The 19,341-nt window shown below is 42.0% G+C and overlaps 1 protein-coding gene across 1 annotated transcript in view; it reads right to left on the bottom strand.

Annotated features, from left to right (window-relative positions):
* FHIP1A (FHF complex subunit HOOK interacting protein 1A) overlaps positions 1–19,341 on the bottom strand; it is a 270,411-nt gene that overhangs the window by 87,209 nt on the left and 163,861 nt on the right. Inside the window, 2 exon segments of the mRNA XM_059066709.2 lie at positions 5,013–5,639; positions 16,482–16,713. Of these exon segments, the coding sequence (XP_058922692.1) occupies positions 5,013–5,639; positions 16,482–16,586 (732 nt within the window). The 5' untranslated portion in view covers positions 16,587–16,713.

The following is a 19,341-nucleotide window of genomic DNA, read 5'->3' as shown; positions in this document are numbered from 1 at the left end:
ACATATTTGTCTTTCTCTTATTTATTTCCTAAGCATAATACCCTCCAGGTCCATCCATGCTGTTTCAGATGGCAAAATTTCATTCCTTTTTTTTTTTTTTCCGGTACGCGGGCCTCTCACTATTGTGGCCTCTCCTGTTGCGGAGCACAGGCTCCGGACATACAGGCTCAGCGGCCATGGCTCACAGGCCCAGCTGCTCCGCGGCATGTGGGATCTTCCTGGACTGGTGCACGAACCTGTGTCCCCTGCATCGGCAGGTGGACTCTCAACCACGGACTCTCAATGAGGGCTTCGCCACCAGGGAAGCCCTCATTCCATTTTTATACAAAGAAAACAAAACACTAATTCGAAAAGATACACGCATCCCAATGATATAGAATATCTTTGTGCATGTACCCTCGTAAACATGTGCAAGATTTCCCTAGGGCAGATATCTAGAAGCGAAGATGCAGGATCACATGGTATGCAAATATTCAATTTCATTAAATATTGCCATATGGCTTTCCTGCGTTATTGTACCAATGTATATTCTCAAGAGTTCCTGTTTTTCCACCCCCTTGACAGCACTTGGTGTTATCAGATGTCCAATGGTTAGCCACTCTGATGCCATTACCTGGTGTCTCATTGTGGGTTCATTTGTATATTCCTGACGCTAGAGAAGATGAGCACAGTTTCATATATTTATCAGGTTTGGGGTCTTTTGGGAAACATCTGTTCGTATCCTTCACCCATGTTTCCTCATTTTCTTATTAATTTGTAGTATTACAAATATTTTTGTATATTTTGGGTTCCAACCACTTGTAGTTATGTGTGTTGCAAATATCTTCTCCCAATCTGTGTTTTTGCTTTTCTTAAAATTTATTTATTTGGCTGCTCCAGGTCTTAGTTGAGGCACACGGGATCTTTGCAGCATGCGGGATCTGGTTCCCAGATCAGGGATCAAACCCGGGTGTGGTTAAGAATCCACGCTTCCAATGCAGGGAGCAGGGGTTCCATCCCTGGTCAGGGAACTAAGATCCCTCATGCCGTGCCATGCAGCCAAAATGAGAAAAAGAGTCACTTGGGGCCTAATTGGGAAACTGGATATTAGATATTATGGAATTATTGTATAATTTTCTTAGTGTAATAATGGTATTGTGATTATGCAGGAGCATGTCCTTATTTGTAGGAGATACATATTAAAATACTTGATGTCTATAATTTAATTTCAAATGGCACAGCAAAACAAATAAAGGTCATAGGTGATAAATATACAGAAGTATGACAAATATTAACAATTTTGAATTTAAGCAGCGTGTACATGATGTTCATTTTAGTATTCTTCCAAGTTTTCTGTATTTTGCTTTTTTCCATAATAAAAAGTTGTAAAACATAAATTGCATTAACTTTATGGACTGACTTGCAGAAAAGTGTCCTCTACACAATATCTATGAACTGCAGGGCTTTCCATTTACTTCTATCTTATTTTATGCCCTTCAATAAAGTTGTATAATTTTCCTTGTAAAGGCCTTTTACATATTTGTTAGATTTATTCAAGATAAATTATGATGCTTTTGTGAATGGTATCTTTTTTTAAAAATTTATTTGTATTTTTTATTTTTCGCTGCGTTGGGTCTTCATTGCTGCGCTCGGGCTTTCTCTAGTTGTGGCAAGAGGGGGCTATTCTTTGTTGTAGTGCGCGGGCTTCTCATTGCAGTGGCTTCTCTTGTTGACGAGCACAGGCTCTAGGTGCGTGGGCTTCAGTAGTTGTGGCACTCAGGCTCAGTAGTTGTGGTGCACAGGCTTAGCTGCTCTGCAGCATGTGGGACCTTCCCAGATCAGGGCTCGAACCCATGTCCCCTGCATTGGCAGGCGGATTCTTAACCACTGCGCCACCAGGAAAGTCCAATGGTACCTTTTTAAAATTGACCTGTAGATACTGAACAGGTGAACCACGCAAATGTTTTGATGATTTGTTGTAATACCTGCACTCCTTCTTTAATAGCAGAACTACCCAAAACAATTCGAGTAAGCCCAAACTCAAACCTCTGCAGAGCCCCCACACGAAAAAGCCTCATTGTTTAATGAGTTGCTGCCTCCACATCACTGCTCAGATCCAGCTCCTCTCTTGTGTTCTCTCTCATTCCTATCACTCTTGTTTCTCGACCCTAATGTGTGTCCCTGCTTCCTCCACAACTCCCAAACTTACATAGTCAGATTAAACTCCTGCAAGAATTTTGATCATGCTGTGTTCTTGATCAAATCCCTTCAAGAGCCCTCCAAACTGAAAGAATATGGCAAGTGTGGTAGGCAGAATAATAGTCCCCCCAGACCTGTCTATATCCTGGTTCCTTAGCCTGTGAACAAATGAGGTTCCATGGCAAAGGAAAACTAATGTGGCAGATGGAATTAAGGGTGCTAATCAGCTGATCTTTAAATAGAGATGATCTTAAAAATCTTTAAATCCTGGATGATCCAGGTAAACACAATGTCCTTGTGGAAGTGGGAGAGGCAGGCAGAAGAACAGAGTCAGAGGGAGACGTGACTACAGAAGGATGGTCAGAGAGACGCAGTACTGCTGACTGTGAAAGTGGGGGAGGGGGCCACGAGCTAAGGCGTGTGGGCAGCCTCTAGAAGCTGGAGAAGGCAAGGAAACGGACTCGCCACAAGAGCCTCCAGAAAGGAGCACAGCCCTGCCGACATCCGGATTTTAGCCCAGTGAGACCTTCTGGACTTCTCACCTATGGCAAGACACTACTACCGTAAGATAATAATTTGTGTTGTTTAAAGCCGCTAGAGTTTTTGGTAATTTGTTACAGGCACAGTAGAAAACTAATACAGCAACGTATTCTAAAGACGCTCAGATTCAGGGTGAGACGTTACATTTTTGCCTTAAGATATAGTCTTTAATTTTTTTTTTTTTTTTTTTGGTGCTAGGCGGGCGTCTCACTGTTGTAGCCTCTCCCATTGCGGAGCACAGGCTCCGGACGAGCAGGCTCAGCGGCCATGGCTCACGGGCCCAGCCGCTCCGCGGCATGTGGGAATCTTCCCAGACTGGGGCACGAACCCGCGTCCCCTGCATCGGCAGGCGGATTCTCAACCACTGCGCCACCAGGGAAGCCCAAGATATAGTCTTTAAAAAGAGTTTATAATCTAGTTTATAATTCTGTTGAAGGAGATAAGGAAGGGAGATTTAATATGTTGGTACAGATGAATGGAATCAGTTCTTTACTTCCCATTTGATTCTCAATCTTTGTGCAATTTCTTATTCCGTTGGTCAGAAGCCAGAAGAGAAGAGACACATGGCACCCTGAACTTAACTGAAATTATATTTTTCAAAATTTTTACTCATTTGTTTCCCCTGAAATAAATATTCACCACACACTAGGGGACTCTGGTTTATTAGTGAAAAGGACTCAGTAGTATAAAGAAGATTACTGCTTTTGAACCTCAAAGCAAAATACAGTATGTTACTCACTAGGATTGTTATTAGCATCTGGGGCAGGTCAGTTCTTTCCTGTGCATGACCGTTCCACAAGCTACTGGACATTAAGCATCCCTAGACCCTGCACACTAAATGCCAGCTGACCTCCCTCCCAGGCGACCCCATGTCCCTTGACAACCGAACACACCCCACATGCCCTCACTCAGGTCAAGAACTACCCACAGAGTGTTAATTAACAATGAATCTGATCTACTTACGGCAACTTGCCTGCCCTGTTCCAGTAAAACTCACTAATGGTCTTAACACGCGATTCCAGCAGAATCGGGAATATTTAAGGCAATATGGTTTATAAAGTAACATAATGAGATGATTGGTACAAAGGACAGATAATGGAAATAAACTGGAAATGTTCACTGATTTAGGAAAATAAAAATAGCTGCGGCCCAACATTTGACAAATCAAGAGAAGAGATAAATCTATAAATCTGTGATTTAAATAACACCAAAAAATAATCAGAGTCCTAAGACTTCTTAAGAATCTCAGACAGCTCCCAGTATTTTCTAGGACTATGACTGGGCCTGACTACTCCGGCATCTCCAAAAGACCTTACCCTTTATTTCTCACCAACCAACTATTAAGCAACTATACAGGGACTTCCCTGGTGGTCCAGTGGGTAAGACTCCGCGCTCCCAATGCAGGGGGCCCGGGTTCCATCCCTGGCCAGGGTACTAGATCCCGCATGCATGCAGCAACTAAGAAGTCCGCATGCCACAACTAAAGATCCCGCATGCCACAATGAAGAGCTGGTGCAGCCTAAATAAATAAACATTAAAAAAGAAAAGAAAAAGAAACTATACAGGGCTTCCCTGGTGGCGCAGTGGTTGAGAGTCCGCCTGCAGATGCAGGAGACACGGGTTCGTGCCCTGGTCCGGGAGGATCCCACATGCCGTGGAGCGACTGGGCCAGTGAGCCATGGCCGCTGGGCCTGCGCGTCCGGAGCCTGTGCTCCGTGGTGGGAGAGGCTGCAGCAGTGAGAGGCCCGCATACCGCAAAAAAAAAAAAAAAAAAAAAGAAACTATACAGAGGACTTCTTGCTACTTCAAAGTGTAAATATGTATTCCTTTTTAAAAAAATAAAATCAGTGCTTTGGATCTACAATTTTGGCCATTATCTTGCTGGGAAACAAATTAATCTGTGAAGCCAGCTGTGAGGGGTCTGACCATGTGCCATGATTCTTTGGCGCAGAATCAACCTGAAAAGCTAAGAATATAAGAAGAGCAGGTTTTACCAATTGCTCAGGATATGCTCTTAGAAAAAGCTAAAACAGCTCGTAACCCAACAGAAATGAACCAAGAAACAGTAACACGTATAGTTTCCTCTGTTGGCTTATTTCGAGCTGACACTGCTCAGCCGAATGGCATCCCAACTTAAATTCCTCTGCTCCCTCCAAAAGATTTCCTCTAAATATCTTTCCATAGAAGGTGCCAAGGACGGTCTGCTGGAAAGAAAGGAATAAAAAAGTATTTGTCATTAGCCCAGGAGAGGAGAAGAGAAGCGGGTGGGAAATGGGCCAACAAGAACGACTTACTGGACAAAAGTAGGTGTTCTCCACGATGTGATGGGCCACCGTGCTGTTCTCAGCAGAGAGAGACATGATGAAGAGCAAAGCGTCCCGGGCCTGCTGGCCTACAGTCCCCTCCCGGTGAATGAAGGGAATCAGAAGAGAGAAGATGAGGAAGTTGGCAGCCCCTTGGTCCTCGCTAGTGTGGAAGAAGAGTTCCAGGATGGATGGATCTTTGGCAAGAATGGAACAGAGCTGATTGAGCAGGACAGCCAGCTTCCCCTCCACAGTGGGGGTGGCTGTTCCTGAACAAGAGCTCAGCAACATCATCAGGGGCTTCAGGATGGGCTTGTGGTGCAGCAGAGGCTGGTGGGACTGGGTGATCAACATCTCATACATCTTTAGCTGCTCCATTTTAGTCTCATCAGTAAATTCCCGTCTCAGACTCCAAAGGAAGAGTTTTTCCATGATGTTCTCAGAGACCACAAATTCCAGGATTGGCCCCATGGCAGCATCCCTGGCTTGCTCTTCAATCAGCAAAAAGAGCATGTGTTCTACATAGTTCTGTACAGCACTGGCCTCATCGGGAGGGATGAAGCCATATTTTGCCTGGGTGTTCTTCAAGGGGTCATGCTTCTCTAAGATTTTCACAACCTGAAACCAAATCAAACACGAGTCATCATCTGATGTTTATCGTAACTGCAAAAACACACCACTGCTGATTGTACCAAATCTTCACGGAAAACGTAAGAGCCATGACCCCCAAGAAGGTACATGTGAGCATTCTGTGTCTCCCTCTCATGAGAATAAAATGAAGGGGTTAAACTACAGAAAGAAGGTGTCTGAAATTGTTCATTTATCATAGCGACAAACGTTGGCAACCTAAATGTCAAAGGAAGTAATATGGTTATGTAAATTGAGCTACATGCATTCCTGGGCCTATTATTATGAAGACTATTGAGCAAAATGAAAAATAAAAAACCTGTAAGTGATACGTCAGATGAAAAAATAAGTCACTTGTATATAGTAAGATCCATCACTATCAACTATGTCAAAAACACGAAAGTGAAAAAAGACTGAAAAGAGACACGGAAAAACAGTAATCGCTTTTGTGTTCAAAGTCATGACAAGTTCTTAAGTTTTATTCTAAACTGTCAAGAATATAATTCACTCTGTTATAAAGCAGAAACTAAGACACCATTGTAAAGCAATTATACTACAATAAAGATGTTAAAAAAAAAAGAAAAAAGAATATAATAGTGCTTTTAGGGACTTCCCTGGTGGTGTAGTGGTTAAGAATCCACCTGCCAATGCAAGGGACACGGGTTCCAGCCCTGGTCCGGGAAGATCTCACATGCCACAGAGCAACAAAGCCCGTGAGCCACAACTACTGAGCCCGTGCTCTACAGCCCGTGTGCCACAACTACTGAGCCCATGTGCCACAACTACTGAAGCCCACACGCCTAGAGCCTGTGCTCCGCAACAAGAGAAGCCACCGCAATGAGAAGCCCGCGCACCACAACAAAGAGTAGCCCCCGCTCACCGCAACTAGAGAAAGCCCATGCACAGCAACGAAGACCCAACGCAGCCAAAAATAAATCAATTAAATCAATTAATTTTTTTAAAAATAATGATAATAGTGCTTTTAAATTTTAAAATACACTAAATAAGTAAGACTACCAGTGTTCTCCTACAAATAGAGCTGATTTGGAGATTTCAGCAGCGGAACACAGCTCCTCATATGCCCTTGACAGAATAATAGCCCTCTCTCCTCTACCTGGATTGGCACCCTCTTCAACCAAGCATGCATCATTAGGAAGGATGAAAGGAAACGGATGAACTGATAAACAAGAGACAACGTACCTAGCAGAATCCCCGAACATACAGCATATGTTGAAATTTTAAGCACAAAGAGTTTGAATTGTGCATTTTTTTTAAGCCAGAAAAAAATTTTGAGATAACCAATTACAAAATAAAGCCCTAAAGCACAGGGTTTCTATTTGGGGTGATGAAAAAGTTTTGGAAATAGTGGTGATGGTTGCACAACACTGTGGTTGTAGTTAATGCCATTGAATTATACACCTAAAAATGATGAAGATGGCAAACTTTGTTTTACATATACACATATATATATATTTTACCACCAAAAAGGAAAAAATCTATTAACTGTAAAAAGTAAATAAACCTCATGTGACAGCCCAGGTGCTTCTCTCCTTTACCACTGCTGGCATTTGAACGCTTCCTAACTCTCTCTGCTCATCAGTACTTAACTTCTACTTTGGGACCTGAAAATTAAAACAATTTTATATCTCAACCTCCATTTAACTTTATGACTTGGAATTTCTACGATAATATCCATTCAATTTACTTCCTTTAAAGTGTACACACGCTAATTTTTAAAAAATCAAACATTTTTTATCAACATTTTTAACTTGTTCCTTTTTGCCTTTCTGAACTGCATGTTCTGTGGAATATGTTTAATTTCTGCCATACCCTCCCAGCCCAGTACTAGGACATGCTGTTACGTGTTCTGGTATTTAGGTTATAGAATTTTTGCAAGTCACTGTGGAAGCTGGCAAAGGTACAAGGCTATGTCAGCATTCATGAGCAATGAGGGAATCAGGGAAAAGTCTAAGTTTTTCCCCTGGCAAAAGAAGAAAAAAAGGAACCTTTATAGACTAGGCTAGTATATCCTTATGAATCAGTAGATTTCCATAGAATCTGTAATCTCCATCAACTTCCACTATAAAATTAAAAACACTGCTAGGAAAAACATCACCCCAACACCCCTGAGTTGACAATGTCAAAGAGAAAGCCCTTGGTTAGCTGCTACCCAGGAGGTACACGGCTCAGTGACTGGTGGTCTGGGTCTCCCCACTGGCCATCCCCTCTCCTTGGCTGCACGCGGACTGCAGAGTGCCCCCACCATCTCCCAACCTCCAAGAAGCCCTCCAGGACTCCTTGCAGGCCTGAGGACCTCTCTGGCAGAAATGCTGGGACCTACTGTGCTCCTTTCCCTTGGCTCTGGCCTTGACATCTCACAGCGTGGGGCTGCAGTACCAGATTTTTCCAAAAGGGGGCTCCACCTCAACACAGCATGCTCTCCAGTTCTGAAGCCCAACTTCAAGGCTCCACATTCTGAAGAACAGATTAGCTCTACATTTTACCAGTTCTATAATTTCAAAGTCCACATATTGAGTTTACTTATGAGAGCTATCTATACAGCTAGGCCTCGGGGTAGAAATGTAATTATACCTGTCATGTGTGCTCAGACTGTGTAAACTATCTAAAATTGGGACTGTGCATTATACATTGATAGTGGCACAGCAAATTAGCTCAATCTTTCTGGAAAACAATCTGGCAACATGTAACAGAAGCTATAAAGTCGTTCCTGCCCTTTGACTTGTTAATCTCACTTTGGGGAAAATGCCAAAGGAAACAATACAAAATAATTTGTTTTAAAATGTTCACGCCAATGACATTTTCAGTAATGAAAAATAAAAATATTATTGACCCAAACGGTCAAGAATAAGAGAATTATAAACACTATGTTACATCACTATACACTAAAGCTATTAAAGATAAACACTAAGTGAATCATATCATTACATGCCAATATATAAAAGAAATAATTTAAGTTAAAAACTAAATATATTGATAAATAGATGTATGATTAGAAGTGAGTCTGAAAAGATACAAATGAGATTTTAAGGTTAATTAGTTCCTCTTTCCTGTAAATTGATCTAATTTCATAGTATAAAAAAAAACAAAGTAATTTTGTACTAATGTCTAAGAAAAGGATCAAACCCGGAGTTAAAAACAATAATTCTCAGAAATTCCTAAGCAATATAAATTTTTACATATGCATATGAATTTATACTACATGCATGCCTGTAAATATTTATAAAAATATCTAAATGTATATATGTAGTGTAGACCAAAACTATTTACATGATCACAAGCTACATTTTTCTCATGAATTAATCTTCACTTATTTATTCGAACGCAGTCCACTGCAAAAATACCTACTTTGGTGGGGGTGGGGAGGGTGGTGGCTCTGAAAAACCTAAAAAAGATTTCATTCTGAGATTTTTATACAGAATGTAAAACTATTCAGCAGCTTTTAAACTGAAGCATCTCTCTCTCTACCCGCTTTATAGAAGCTCTTCTACTCAGCCTTCTGGGTTCATGGGCAGAGAAACATGAAAACAGAGCTGTAATAACCCACCGAGATAGAAGGTTTGTTGATCATTTGGAACAGAGGCCTTTACTCATCCTCATCCCTGGCCTGGAGGTTTTCCTGCCTAGAAGATGGGTGTGTTACAACCAGGGCCTGTGAGTCATGGAAAACACAACACTCACTTGTCCTTAACCTCCCTCCTTAGGTGTCAGGACCCTCCCAGGCCACCTCCCTCTCCCTTGCAGGCAGGCACACCCATGACCTGCTTTTACAAGTGGACTCTCGGGGCCCACACCCTGGGCCTGGTTCCCATCCTGACAGGGAATGCCTAGGAAACTTCTTGGCTACAGCACACTGGCACTGAAATGCCAAAGGTCTTCTGTTATGAGGTCCCAAGTTATGATGCCCAGGTGGTGTCACAGTTCTTTCAGTTGCTGTAGGCTGATTCCTGATGGGACCTCGACTTTTCCTTATTTCTTCCCGTGTGTCCTCTTCTCACAGCACTCCCACCGAAGTCCAATATTCCTGGGCCCCTGATTTCTGCTTGCTGGGATCTACTATGGATCCATGATCTACTATGGATCCATGGCTTCCCCAGGCCTGGCCCACTCCTCTGATTACCCTCTGGTCTTATACTCTCAACCTTCCCTCCGATTCCCCAGCTCTGGCTGCTTCTCAGCTATATACTCTCAGGCTCAGGGATTCAGTTTGGGGGAAAAAACACAATTATGGTGGTTGGAGAGATACAAGTAGGAAAATACAGTTTGCAAATATTTCCTTTACTAAACAAGTTCCTTCATTAGGCTAAATAGCATTTAACAAACTGATCAACCCCTGATAAACCCCACGCTCATTAAGTATGTAAGCCAGCTGAGATCAGATACAGCACTATAAATGGTTTACCAATCATAGCTAGGCATTTGTTGATCTTCAAACTTTAACATATATAAGCTGGTGTGTGTGTGTGTGTGTGTGTGTGTGTGTGTGTGTGTGTGTGTGTGTGTGTATGGATCATGAACCTAGATCACATATTGCGACTCTAAAAAGAAAAAAATACACAAAAAATAAAGAAAAAAGGAAAAGAAAAAAAATACACAAAAAATCAATAGTGCGAACAATGGTATACAAATAATCATCTGACCAATACAGCTAAATTTTAACCTAACTTCAAAGTCATTTGACCTATAAATATGAGGATCATTGGCGATCAATAAGATGAACAAACAGCGTATTTCTTTCATTAAGGAATATCAGCTACTGCTATCCTTAGCTCCAATGATGGCCCCCCATCACTCAGTGATAATGGGCCTGAACTTCAAATATTCACAAATTCTAAATAGGAAGTTCAAATGCTTTCAGAATGAAAGATATACATAAATCACATAATCACACCTCAAGCTAACAAATTATTATTCTTCATGATAAATACAAGTGTTTCTCTGACAGAAGATTAGCTTTCACTCCACATCTATCATTCTATTTCTTATACACATGCATGTATCAGTAGATGACTATTTATGCTACTTTAGTTAGAGCCTAGTTACTTCAAGAAAGACACGTGAGTACAACCCATACTTCCAAATCCTTTGGAATGCTAATTTAAAGAGGCACTGTGGAAAAAACCAAGTTCCTAAGCAACATTTTCCATCACACAGAAGAAGGACAAGATTCAGTGATCAAGCCAAATTCCACTTAATGTACCAAATTAACTACAACAAAAGTACGTTTCCATCCAGTCCCTGTTTATTACTTAGCAGCTGTGTCTTTCGATTTAGGGTTATTTCGTACACACCTATTCCCATGGGAGACCTTTACGGAGTCATTTCTTCTCATATTAAGATAAAGGCCTAATAATATATGTGTACTTGCAGAACTTGGTTAATGTCAGCTCCAATCCTGAACTACAGAGATGTGTCTACATCTGGAATTAAACCTGATAAAGCAGAAACTATACATGCCATACTTCCTTGGGACCAAAGTAGTCTACTAATTACTCTAACACAGAAACATGGTAGGAGCGTCAGTCAATAAAATAACATAGTAACCTCACCCTTAAGTTAGGTATATATAAATTTTTTTTAAATTTCAGTATCAGGGGAGGGATGAAGAGTAATGATATATGTAACAATATTCCAGAGAACCCTGTAATTCCAACCACAGCAAAAACAGACTTATCACCGAGCATGCAGTGGGAGAGCTTCTGACTTCTCAACACGTTCAACCACTTTAGAGTCTAACAGGGGCACAACTCCATGCCCTGGCCCTCTAAAGAAGCATAGCTTTTGTTCTGCTTTACTTTCTACTGTGAAGTTTAGAGCTACTTGAAAAGCTGAGAAGAGAGACATACATTTTTAAAATGTTAACAAATATCACTTTACTAAGATACTGAAAAGGTTAATCAGAGTTCTCTAATATTTTCTAACTTTTCATCTCTCAAAGACTTCATGTAGGGCTTCCCTGGTGGCGCAGTGGTTGAGAGTCCGCCTGCCGATGCAGGGGACACGGGTTCGTGCCCCGGTCTGGGAAGATCCCACATGCCGCGGAGCGGCTGGGCCCGTGAGCCATGGCCGCTGAGCTTGCGTGTCCGGAGCCTGTGCTCCGCAACGGGAGAGGCCACGACAGTGAGAGGCCCGCGTACTGCAAAAAAATAAAATAAAATAAAAGACTTCATGTAATTTCTCTCTGTCATTCAGTCTATGACAAGGCATAGACCAAAAGAGTGAAGATGAAGAGAGTAAGGGAATGAGCGTCACAAGGAACAGACTGGAATGCAGATCTCAAAGCCATGTGTAAGTGCTCTTTGCTTCTTCAATGGACTCAGGCTACTTGGAGCTCTACACAGGTTACCACACATAGGACGTACTGTCTATTTTTTATTATTGTAGGAGGACATTTGAGTTACTTAATCCAGATGATTCAGTTTTTTCTCATCCCCATCCCCTTCCAGGAAGAAAAAGGCTACTAAATCCACTAGCTTTTCTTTATCCATCACCATTACTCTATCTGAACTCTGAAATGTTCTTAGCTTAAAAAATTGTATAATAGCTTGTATTTGGAGGCTGAGGGTGGTAAGGAGAAGCTTTGCGCCATTAAGAAGCACACAGAAATGTGCATTTCCAATTGATTTTTTTTCTCCTCTGTTCTCCTGGCTTTAAGAGCAGATAGCATTTAGTACATAACTAATACTGATTCGGTATGTGAAAGGAGAGGACACAGAACAAACAGAGCAAGGGCCATGAAGCTTCACAAAGTAAAAATGTGCCATTAAGGATATCTAGTGTGGGACTTCCCTGGTGGCGCAATGATTAAGAATCCACCTACCAGTTCAGGGGACACGGGTTTGGTCCCTGGTCCAGGAGGATCCCACATGCCACGGGAGCAACTAAGCCCATGTGCCACAACTGACCCTGCGTTCTAGAGCCCGTGTGCCGCAACTACTGAGCCTGTGTGCTGCAGCTACTGAAGCCCACGTGCCTAGAGCCCGTGCTCCGCAACAAGAGAAGCCACCGCAATGAGAAGCCCGCGCACCGCAACAAAGAGTAGCCCCCGCTCACCACAACGCAGCAGTGAAAGCCCACGCGCAGCAACTAAGACCCAACACAGCGAAAACAAACAAACAAACAAAAAGCAACAACAACAAAAGAATACCTAGTGTGTGTGTGTGGTGGCGGGTTAGTTCACATGGCAATATACTTGGGCAGTTCGCTATCTGATGGACCAATGCTTCTTACTTCTTGCTCTCTCTTCCATTCAGAAGAAGCAAAGAAGCAAAGGCAAGAGATAAAAACAACAGTCTACTAGACTATAAACCGTTCTTATAGACTACTATAAAAATTAAACATTCTCTCTCTCTCCCCAACCCCCTCCCCTCAAGATCACTGATCATTAAATGCAAGTCTAAGGTTCTTACTGGTAGCAATTTATAGCAAATGTTTTAATATTAGTATATGTTTTCCAAGTCTCCTAGCTCTTCTAAAATTGCATTAACCAGGCAGAGGGATGTTCCAGGCAGAAAGAAGAGGAAGTGCCTAAGGCAGAGAGGCATGAAACAGCAGGAAGTGCAATGCCAGGAGAGGGGGTGGCTAGGAACTCCAAGTAATTTTGCATTTCTGGAGACTAAATGAGACACAAGGAGTGAAAGAGGCCACGACATAAAGGGCCCTATCTGCCATCCTGGCCTGTAGGTGGCCAGATGCCACTAAAATATCCAACTACAGGAATGCCCCAGACAGAATCTGGGTTTTAGGTTCGTTGCTCTGTCTACTACGGCCCAAGATGGCACCTCAGAAGACAAGAAGACGTACAGGCCAGAGGCTACTTCCTAGAGCCTGGATTCTCCAATGTTAACTATTCCTGGATGTCCACTATAGAACCATTCTGAGGATAACGTGAGAGCACTGGACCCAGGGACCGGTTTGGAAACTCAAGTGCACCACTGGGCCACTCAAGGTCTCTCCCCTGGCGACCCTCCCTGAATCTCGGACTGCGTCAGATGATGCCTCGGATGATGGATGGCTGTATAACCAGCTGCCCCTAACAGACTGCAAAGTGTAGGTGGGTAAGCAGATATCCTTGACCACCACTCAAGGTCTCAAGCAGAAGCTCCTAGTAAACAGTAGAACAGAACATGCCAAATATATGTTAATTATGCTGAATTTGTACTGAAGTATCCTAACAAACAGAAGCACTTTGGACACCACTGACTTTTGTTGCCTTCATTTTCCCTAACTTAACATCTGAAAAAGCATGGTACTTGCCAGCTAATGGAACACTTTGGTAAATAGAAGGCAGTCGCCCAGTTCTGTCTACACATTTCCCACCGGCCTTAGTTCTCTTGGGTTGCCTCAGGGGAACCCGGGGGCTACGTCACACTAGTCACAGAAGTTTATGTCGGATTGTAGCTCATTTCCCAGTCCTCTGCAACCGCTCTTCATCCACCCCCAGCCTGAACAACTCACAGCCAAGCGCTAATGCATGAAACTCCAAAAACAATAAGTAGCACTGATTCCTATCAGCTGAAAGTCTCATTCCTTACCTCAGACCCGGCCCCACAGCTCTGCCTTGCCCTGACTTCCTCACCTTTTTAATTTCTAACCATCCAAAAAAGGCAAAGCTGAGCATTTGCTCCTAATACCCCTTCTCTAAAATGTTCTTCTCCTTTCTGTCCTCAAAACCTTCTCTTCCCACAGTCAAGCTAACAAAATCTCACTTCCTGGATTTCACAGGCCACTTCCATCCATAATTCCTGTGATCAATATTATTCATTTTATAATAATGTATCTCACGTTGTCATCCAAACTAGCTTATACATCCTTTAAAAGCCCAAACGAAGGCTTATACATTTCTGTGTCCCACCTGTGACGCCCACAGTACAGTGAGGTAGCTGAAGTTTGGTCTCAGTAAATCTCCATTTAACAGTACAGTCGGCCCTCCATATCCACGGGTTCTGCACCCGCAGATTCAACCAATCATGGATCGAAAATATTTGGAAAAAAATTTCAAAAAGTTCCAAAGAACACAACTTGAATTTGCTGCACACTGGCAACTATTTACACAGCACTTACATCGTATTTACACTATTCACATAGTATTTACACTGTATTAGATATTATAAGTAATCTAGAGATGATTTGGAGGATGTGCAGATGTGCGTAGGTTATATGGAAATATCATTTTCTATAAGGGACTTGAGCATCCACAGATTTTGGTATCTGCTGGTGTCCTGGAACCCATCCCTCACAGATACCAAGAGATGACTGTAATCACACTGACATCGACATAAATTTCTTCAACCAGTATTTTCATTCATAAAGGTAACAGTAAGGCCCTCAAGAGCCTCTGGAACTAGAGGGAGACTGAGGGCATTTTCCAGATTTATTTAAAAGGGAAAATTAAGACTAAAGGGGTAAGAAACTTGGACAAAGTTAAAGAAATGGCTGAAACAATAATGAGACTAAGAATGTACCCACTTTACGAAAGGAAGTGTTTAATAAACTAAACCCCAATCCCTCTGACAAAGTAATCCTTACCCTCAACTCAATATTGTTCTGCATTAAACAGAGGGTGGTATGCGTCAGCACTAAAGTACAATGCCGAAGGTAATTACTCTAATTATCTGGAAAATTCCTGAATTATTTTCTTCCCATTGCTAAAGCAGATGTGCCCTTAATATCCAGAGCAAACACATTAAGACTATAACAGTAAAAAGTCAGAGAAGGGGAAATGCGTAAAAAAATCTTGGAAGCTTTACACTGGATAGTGACAAGAAGCCACAAAGTGTAAATGACCCAGAAGCAGAACTGATTTTGTTTTTGATCTAAACTGTGTCCCCTTATAATTGCTGTGATTACAGGCTCAATGCTTTAATCCATGGGCTGTTTCCAGCCACAGGAAGGAACTGGGTAGTCATTAAAAAACTGTCACATAAGTAGCCACTTACCAGCTCACCTGGGGAGTGTAATGTTGTACAAGTAGTAAAGAATGCCAATTTTATTTATTTTACTACTTGTAAACTCCCTGAGGAACGGGGTGAGCTGGTAAGTTTCCTGACCATTCGACTCTTAATTACCCATAATGCAGATCAGAGAAGAGTCACAGAGAAGTCAAAATGAATAATCAAAAAAACTTATAATCAGCTTTGTAATGAATTCAGATACTTTCAGGAACCTTCTTTCCTTAAATGAATAGGGACCACCAGCCTGAAAAATGCTAGAGCACAGAGGTCAAATACGCTGGTCTTGGAGTCATGGGACCAAGGTCTCAGTACTTGATTGGAAACTCACTAGTCGTATAATCTCAAGCAAGCTATTTAACCTCTATAATTTTCCATTCCCTCATCTGTAAAATAAGGAAGCTAAAACCAACTGCCTTACTGGTTTGCGGAGAAGATTAAATGTAAGGTATTTGATGTATTCAGCACAGCACTTTGCAAGTATTTAATAAATATGTATTTTAGTATTGGTAGCGTTTAAGGACTGAATGGAAATCAGCAGGGAGGAGGGAAAGAAAGAGGATTACTCAGGGTCAAGTGTATTGCAAAGTGAAGGACAAGTCACTTGAAGGCCAACTGCTACTCTTATAAAAATATCTGAGGAACATACATGTCCCCTAATTGCTTTCGTGAAAACCAAGGTTTTTAACCAACTACCTATTCTAGGAATGCAAGTAGAGAAATTTGCTTTTCTTCCTACCTGAAAGGGTTTCCTCCCTATGTTTTCTGGAAGCCCACCTGTCACACAGGTTGAGAACCCTGGTTCAGTGTAATAGAGGCTTCTAGGGCTACCTAACCAGCAGAGAAGGTGGAACTCATACATTACCTGCGCCCAGTGGTTTTTAAATACAATCATGCATGTTTCTGGGTCAACTCCCTGCAAGCTCACAGCCTGCTGGAGTTTGCCTTCTGTCGCAACCGATGACATCATAAGCCTTCATAAACCAAATGCTTCTAAGTCATATTTAATTTTCATGAAAATTTGGTAAGCAGTCACTAACTTTCAAGTATCACAGTAGAAATGTAACTTCTTCACATTTCATTGCCACTTTCGAAACCTGTAATGACAATAACAAAAAATGCATCCCATTACATTCATATATTAAATAGGACACTGACTTAAGTTAAAATCAAAACACAGACATTCTCAAAGTCCAACACTGAGCAAAATATCAACAAAATAGACTTTTTTTTTTTTTTTTTTTTGCGGTATGCGGGCCTCTCACCATTGCGGCCTCTCCCATTGCAGAGCACAGGCTCCAGATGCGCAGGCTCAGCGGCCACGGCTCACGGGCCCAGCCGCTCCGCGGCATGTGGGATCTTCCCGGACCGGGGCACGAACCCGTGTCCTCTGCGTCAGCAGGCAGGCTCTCAACCACTGCGCCACCAGGGAAGCCCAACAAAATAGACATTTATACTCAACCTGAAGCCTTTCTTCTGTTTTCTCTCACTTTGCTACTAAATATATAAAATAATGACGCTACCAAAGCTACATGAATAAATTAAACAATTATTGGATTTATTCTCTCCACTATCACCAACCACAACCCCCAAATTATTATTCTATATCACTCAAATCTAGTTTTCAGAAGCAATAAACTATGATAGCAATGTTAGTGGTGTTTAGAAACACCCAGAAACAGGAAAATCATTAATTAACAGTGACTGAAATAAATGGCTTGATGTAACTTAGGGGAGTTAGAGCACAGCACCCAGACTCCTGGGTCCAATAATACCAATTTTTTAAATCAATGACTGTCATAATGGAATTGAAAGCATTCTCAGTCATTTCATGGCTACAACCTAAGTTAAGGTTTCCAGCTTTCCTGAAAAATAGGAGAATTCCAAGTAACCTTGACAAATCAGATAGAAATGACCCATCAAAAACAAGAGAGTGCTTACTTGGTGTGAGGACAAGGCAGCAGCGCACTTAGCAATGAAAAATGAGTTATGTGGACAAAATACGAAGAAAGCCTGACTCCAACAGGGCCAGTGGGGAGAAAAAAAGATGGTGGAGTCATAGAGTATACAGGCAATGTGATCCAGTTGTGTGGTGCTAACTCTGACAAAAGCACTAAGATACTGGTATTATTATGTTAGATTCATCAGCCCAAAAAAGTACTGGGGACAGTTCAAAACGTTATTTGTTTAGTGTACAGACTAGAGAGAGTTCAGAGAAAAGTAATTACATTGTAATTACCAGAGCACTGGAAAACAAAGTCCATAATAAAATTTCCAGACTTGTGGTACCAAAAGATTAAAAAAAAAAAAAAAAAAAAAAGAGGCTATTTTCAACTGAGTAACATGAAGGGTATTACAAGAACACTGATCGACTATTCCTTCTATAAACAATAAAATGTGAGAGAGGGGACTTCAGGTGATGATTCAGGTTAGACTTAGTTCTTTGTGGGAAGAGGAATTAAACACTGGAAAATAGTTTAAGGAATATTCAAAACAAGTACTTCTGTTGGGGGCATACAAGACTAACCAATCAACATTAAAAGATCTTTATAGGGCTTCCCTGGTGGCGCAGTGGTTGGGAGTCCGCCTGCCGATGCAGGGGACGCGGGTTCGTGCCCCGATCCGGGAGGATCCCACATGCCGCGGAGCGGCTGGGCCCGTGAGCCATGGCCGCGGAGCCTGCGCTCCGCAATGGGAGAGGCCACAACAGTGAGAGGCCCGCGTACCACAAAAAAAAAAAAAAAAAAAAAAAAAAAAAAAAAAAAGATCTTTATAATAAATTTTAGTACGTAAGAAAAGAAAACTTGTAAGAATTAATAATTTGGGGGAAAGAAACATTTCTTAAGGAGAATGATGGGGGATTAAGGTGTGTGGAAAGAGGGAAGCCTGTTAGAAGGAGGACTGCATAGATATTGAAAGTGAAACAGTTTACATGTATCTTTCATGACTATGTTTTATTATGTAAATTGGTGAATTCCGCAACACATAATTCTTAATAATACAAATGTGTTTTCTTTTTTTTAAAATAAATTTATTTAGTTAGTTATTTATGGCTGTGTTTGGTCTTCGTTGCTACACATTGGCTTTCTCTAGTTGCAGCAATCAGGGGCTACTCTCCTTTGAGGTGCACGGGCTTCTCATTGCGGTGGCTCCTCTTGTTGCGGAGCACGGGCTCTAGAGCACAGGCTCAGTAGTTGTGGCGCACGGGCTTCATTGCTCTGAAGCATGTGGGATCTTCCTGGACCGGGGCTCGAACCCATGTCCCCTACATTGGCAGGCAGATTCTTAACCACTGCGCCACCAGGGAAGCCCAAATGTGTTGTGTTCAATAAGACACTGTCCATTACCAACATGGCCCTCTGCCACTGAGACGCATGTTACACTGCGCCCAACTGGTGTTTTAAAAATCAGGAATGTCTGCCCATGCACGCACAGTATGTGTTCCCAGTCTCTCTCTCTCTCACACACACACACACACACACACACACACACATCCTCACATACACACACCCTCACAGACACACACACATACACACCCTCACACACACCCTCACACACACACACACACACACACACACACTCGCTGTGATCCTCCTGCCACTCTCATGACCTCACTTTGGTTCGCAGGCTAGACCTTCTAGACAGTATCTCATTGTGCAACCCTGTTTTAAGTGATAAGAGATAAAACAAGTTCTGATTCAACTTCCTTGTTGTCCTAAACACTA

Source organism: Kogia breviceps, chromosome 6 (genome assembly GCF_026419965.1).
Source record: "Kogia breviceps isolate mKogBre1 chromosome 6, mKogBre1 haplotype 1, whole genome shotgun sequence".
In the NCBI taxonomy this organism is placed as follows: Eukaryota; Metazoa; Chordata; class Mammalia; order Artiodactyla; family Physeteridae; genus Kogia; species Kogia breviceps.
The sequence above is the reverse complement of the archived record's forward strand: the minus strand, read 5'-3'. Positions and strand labels throughout refer to the sequence as shown.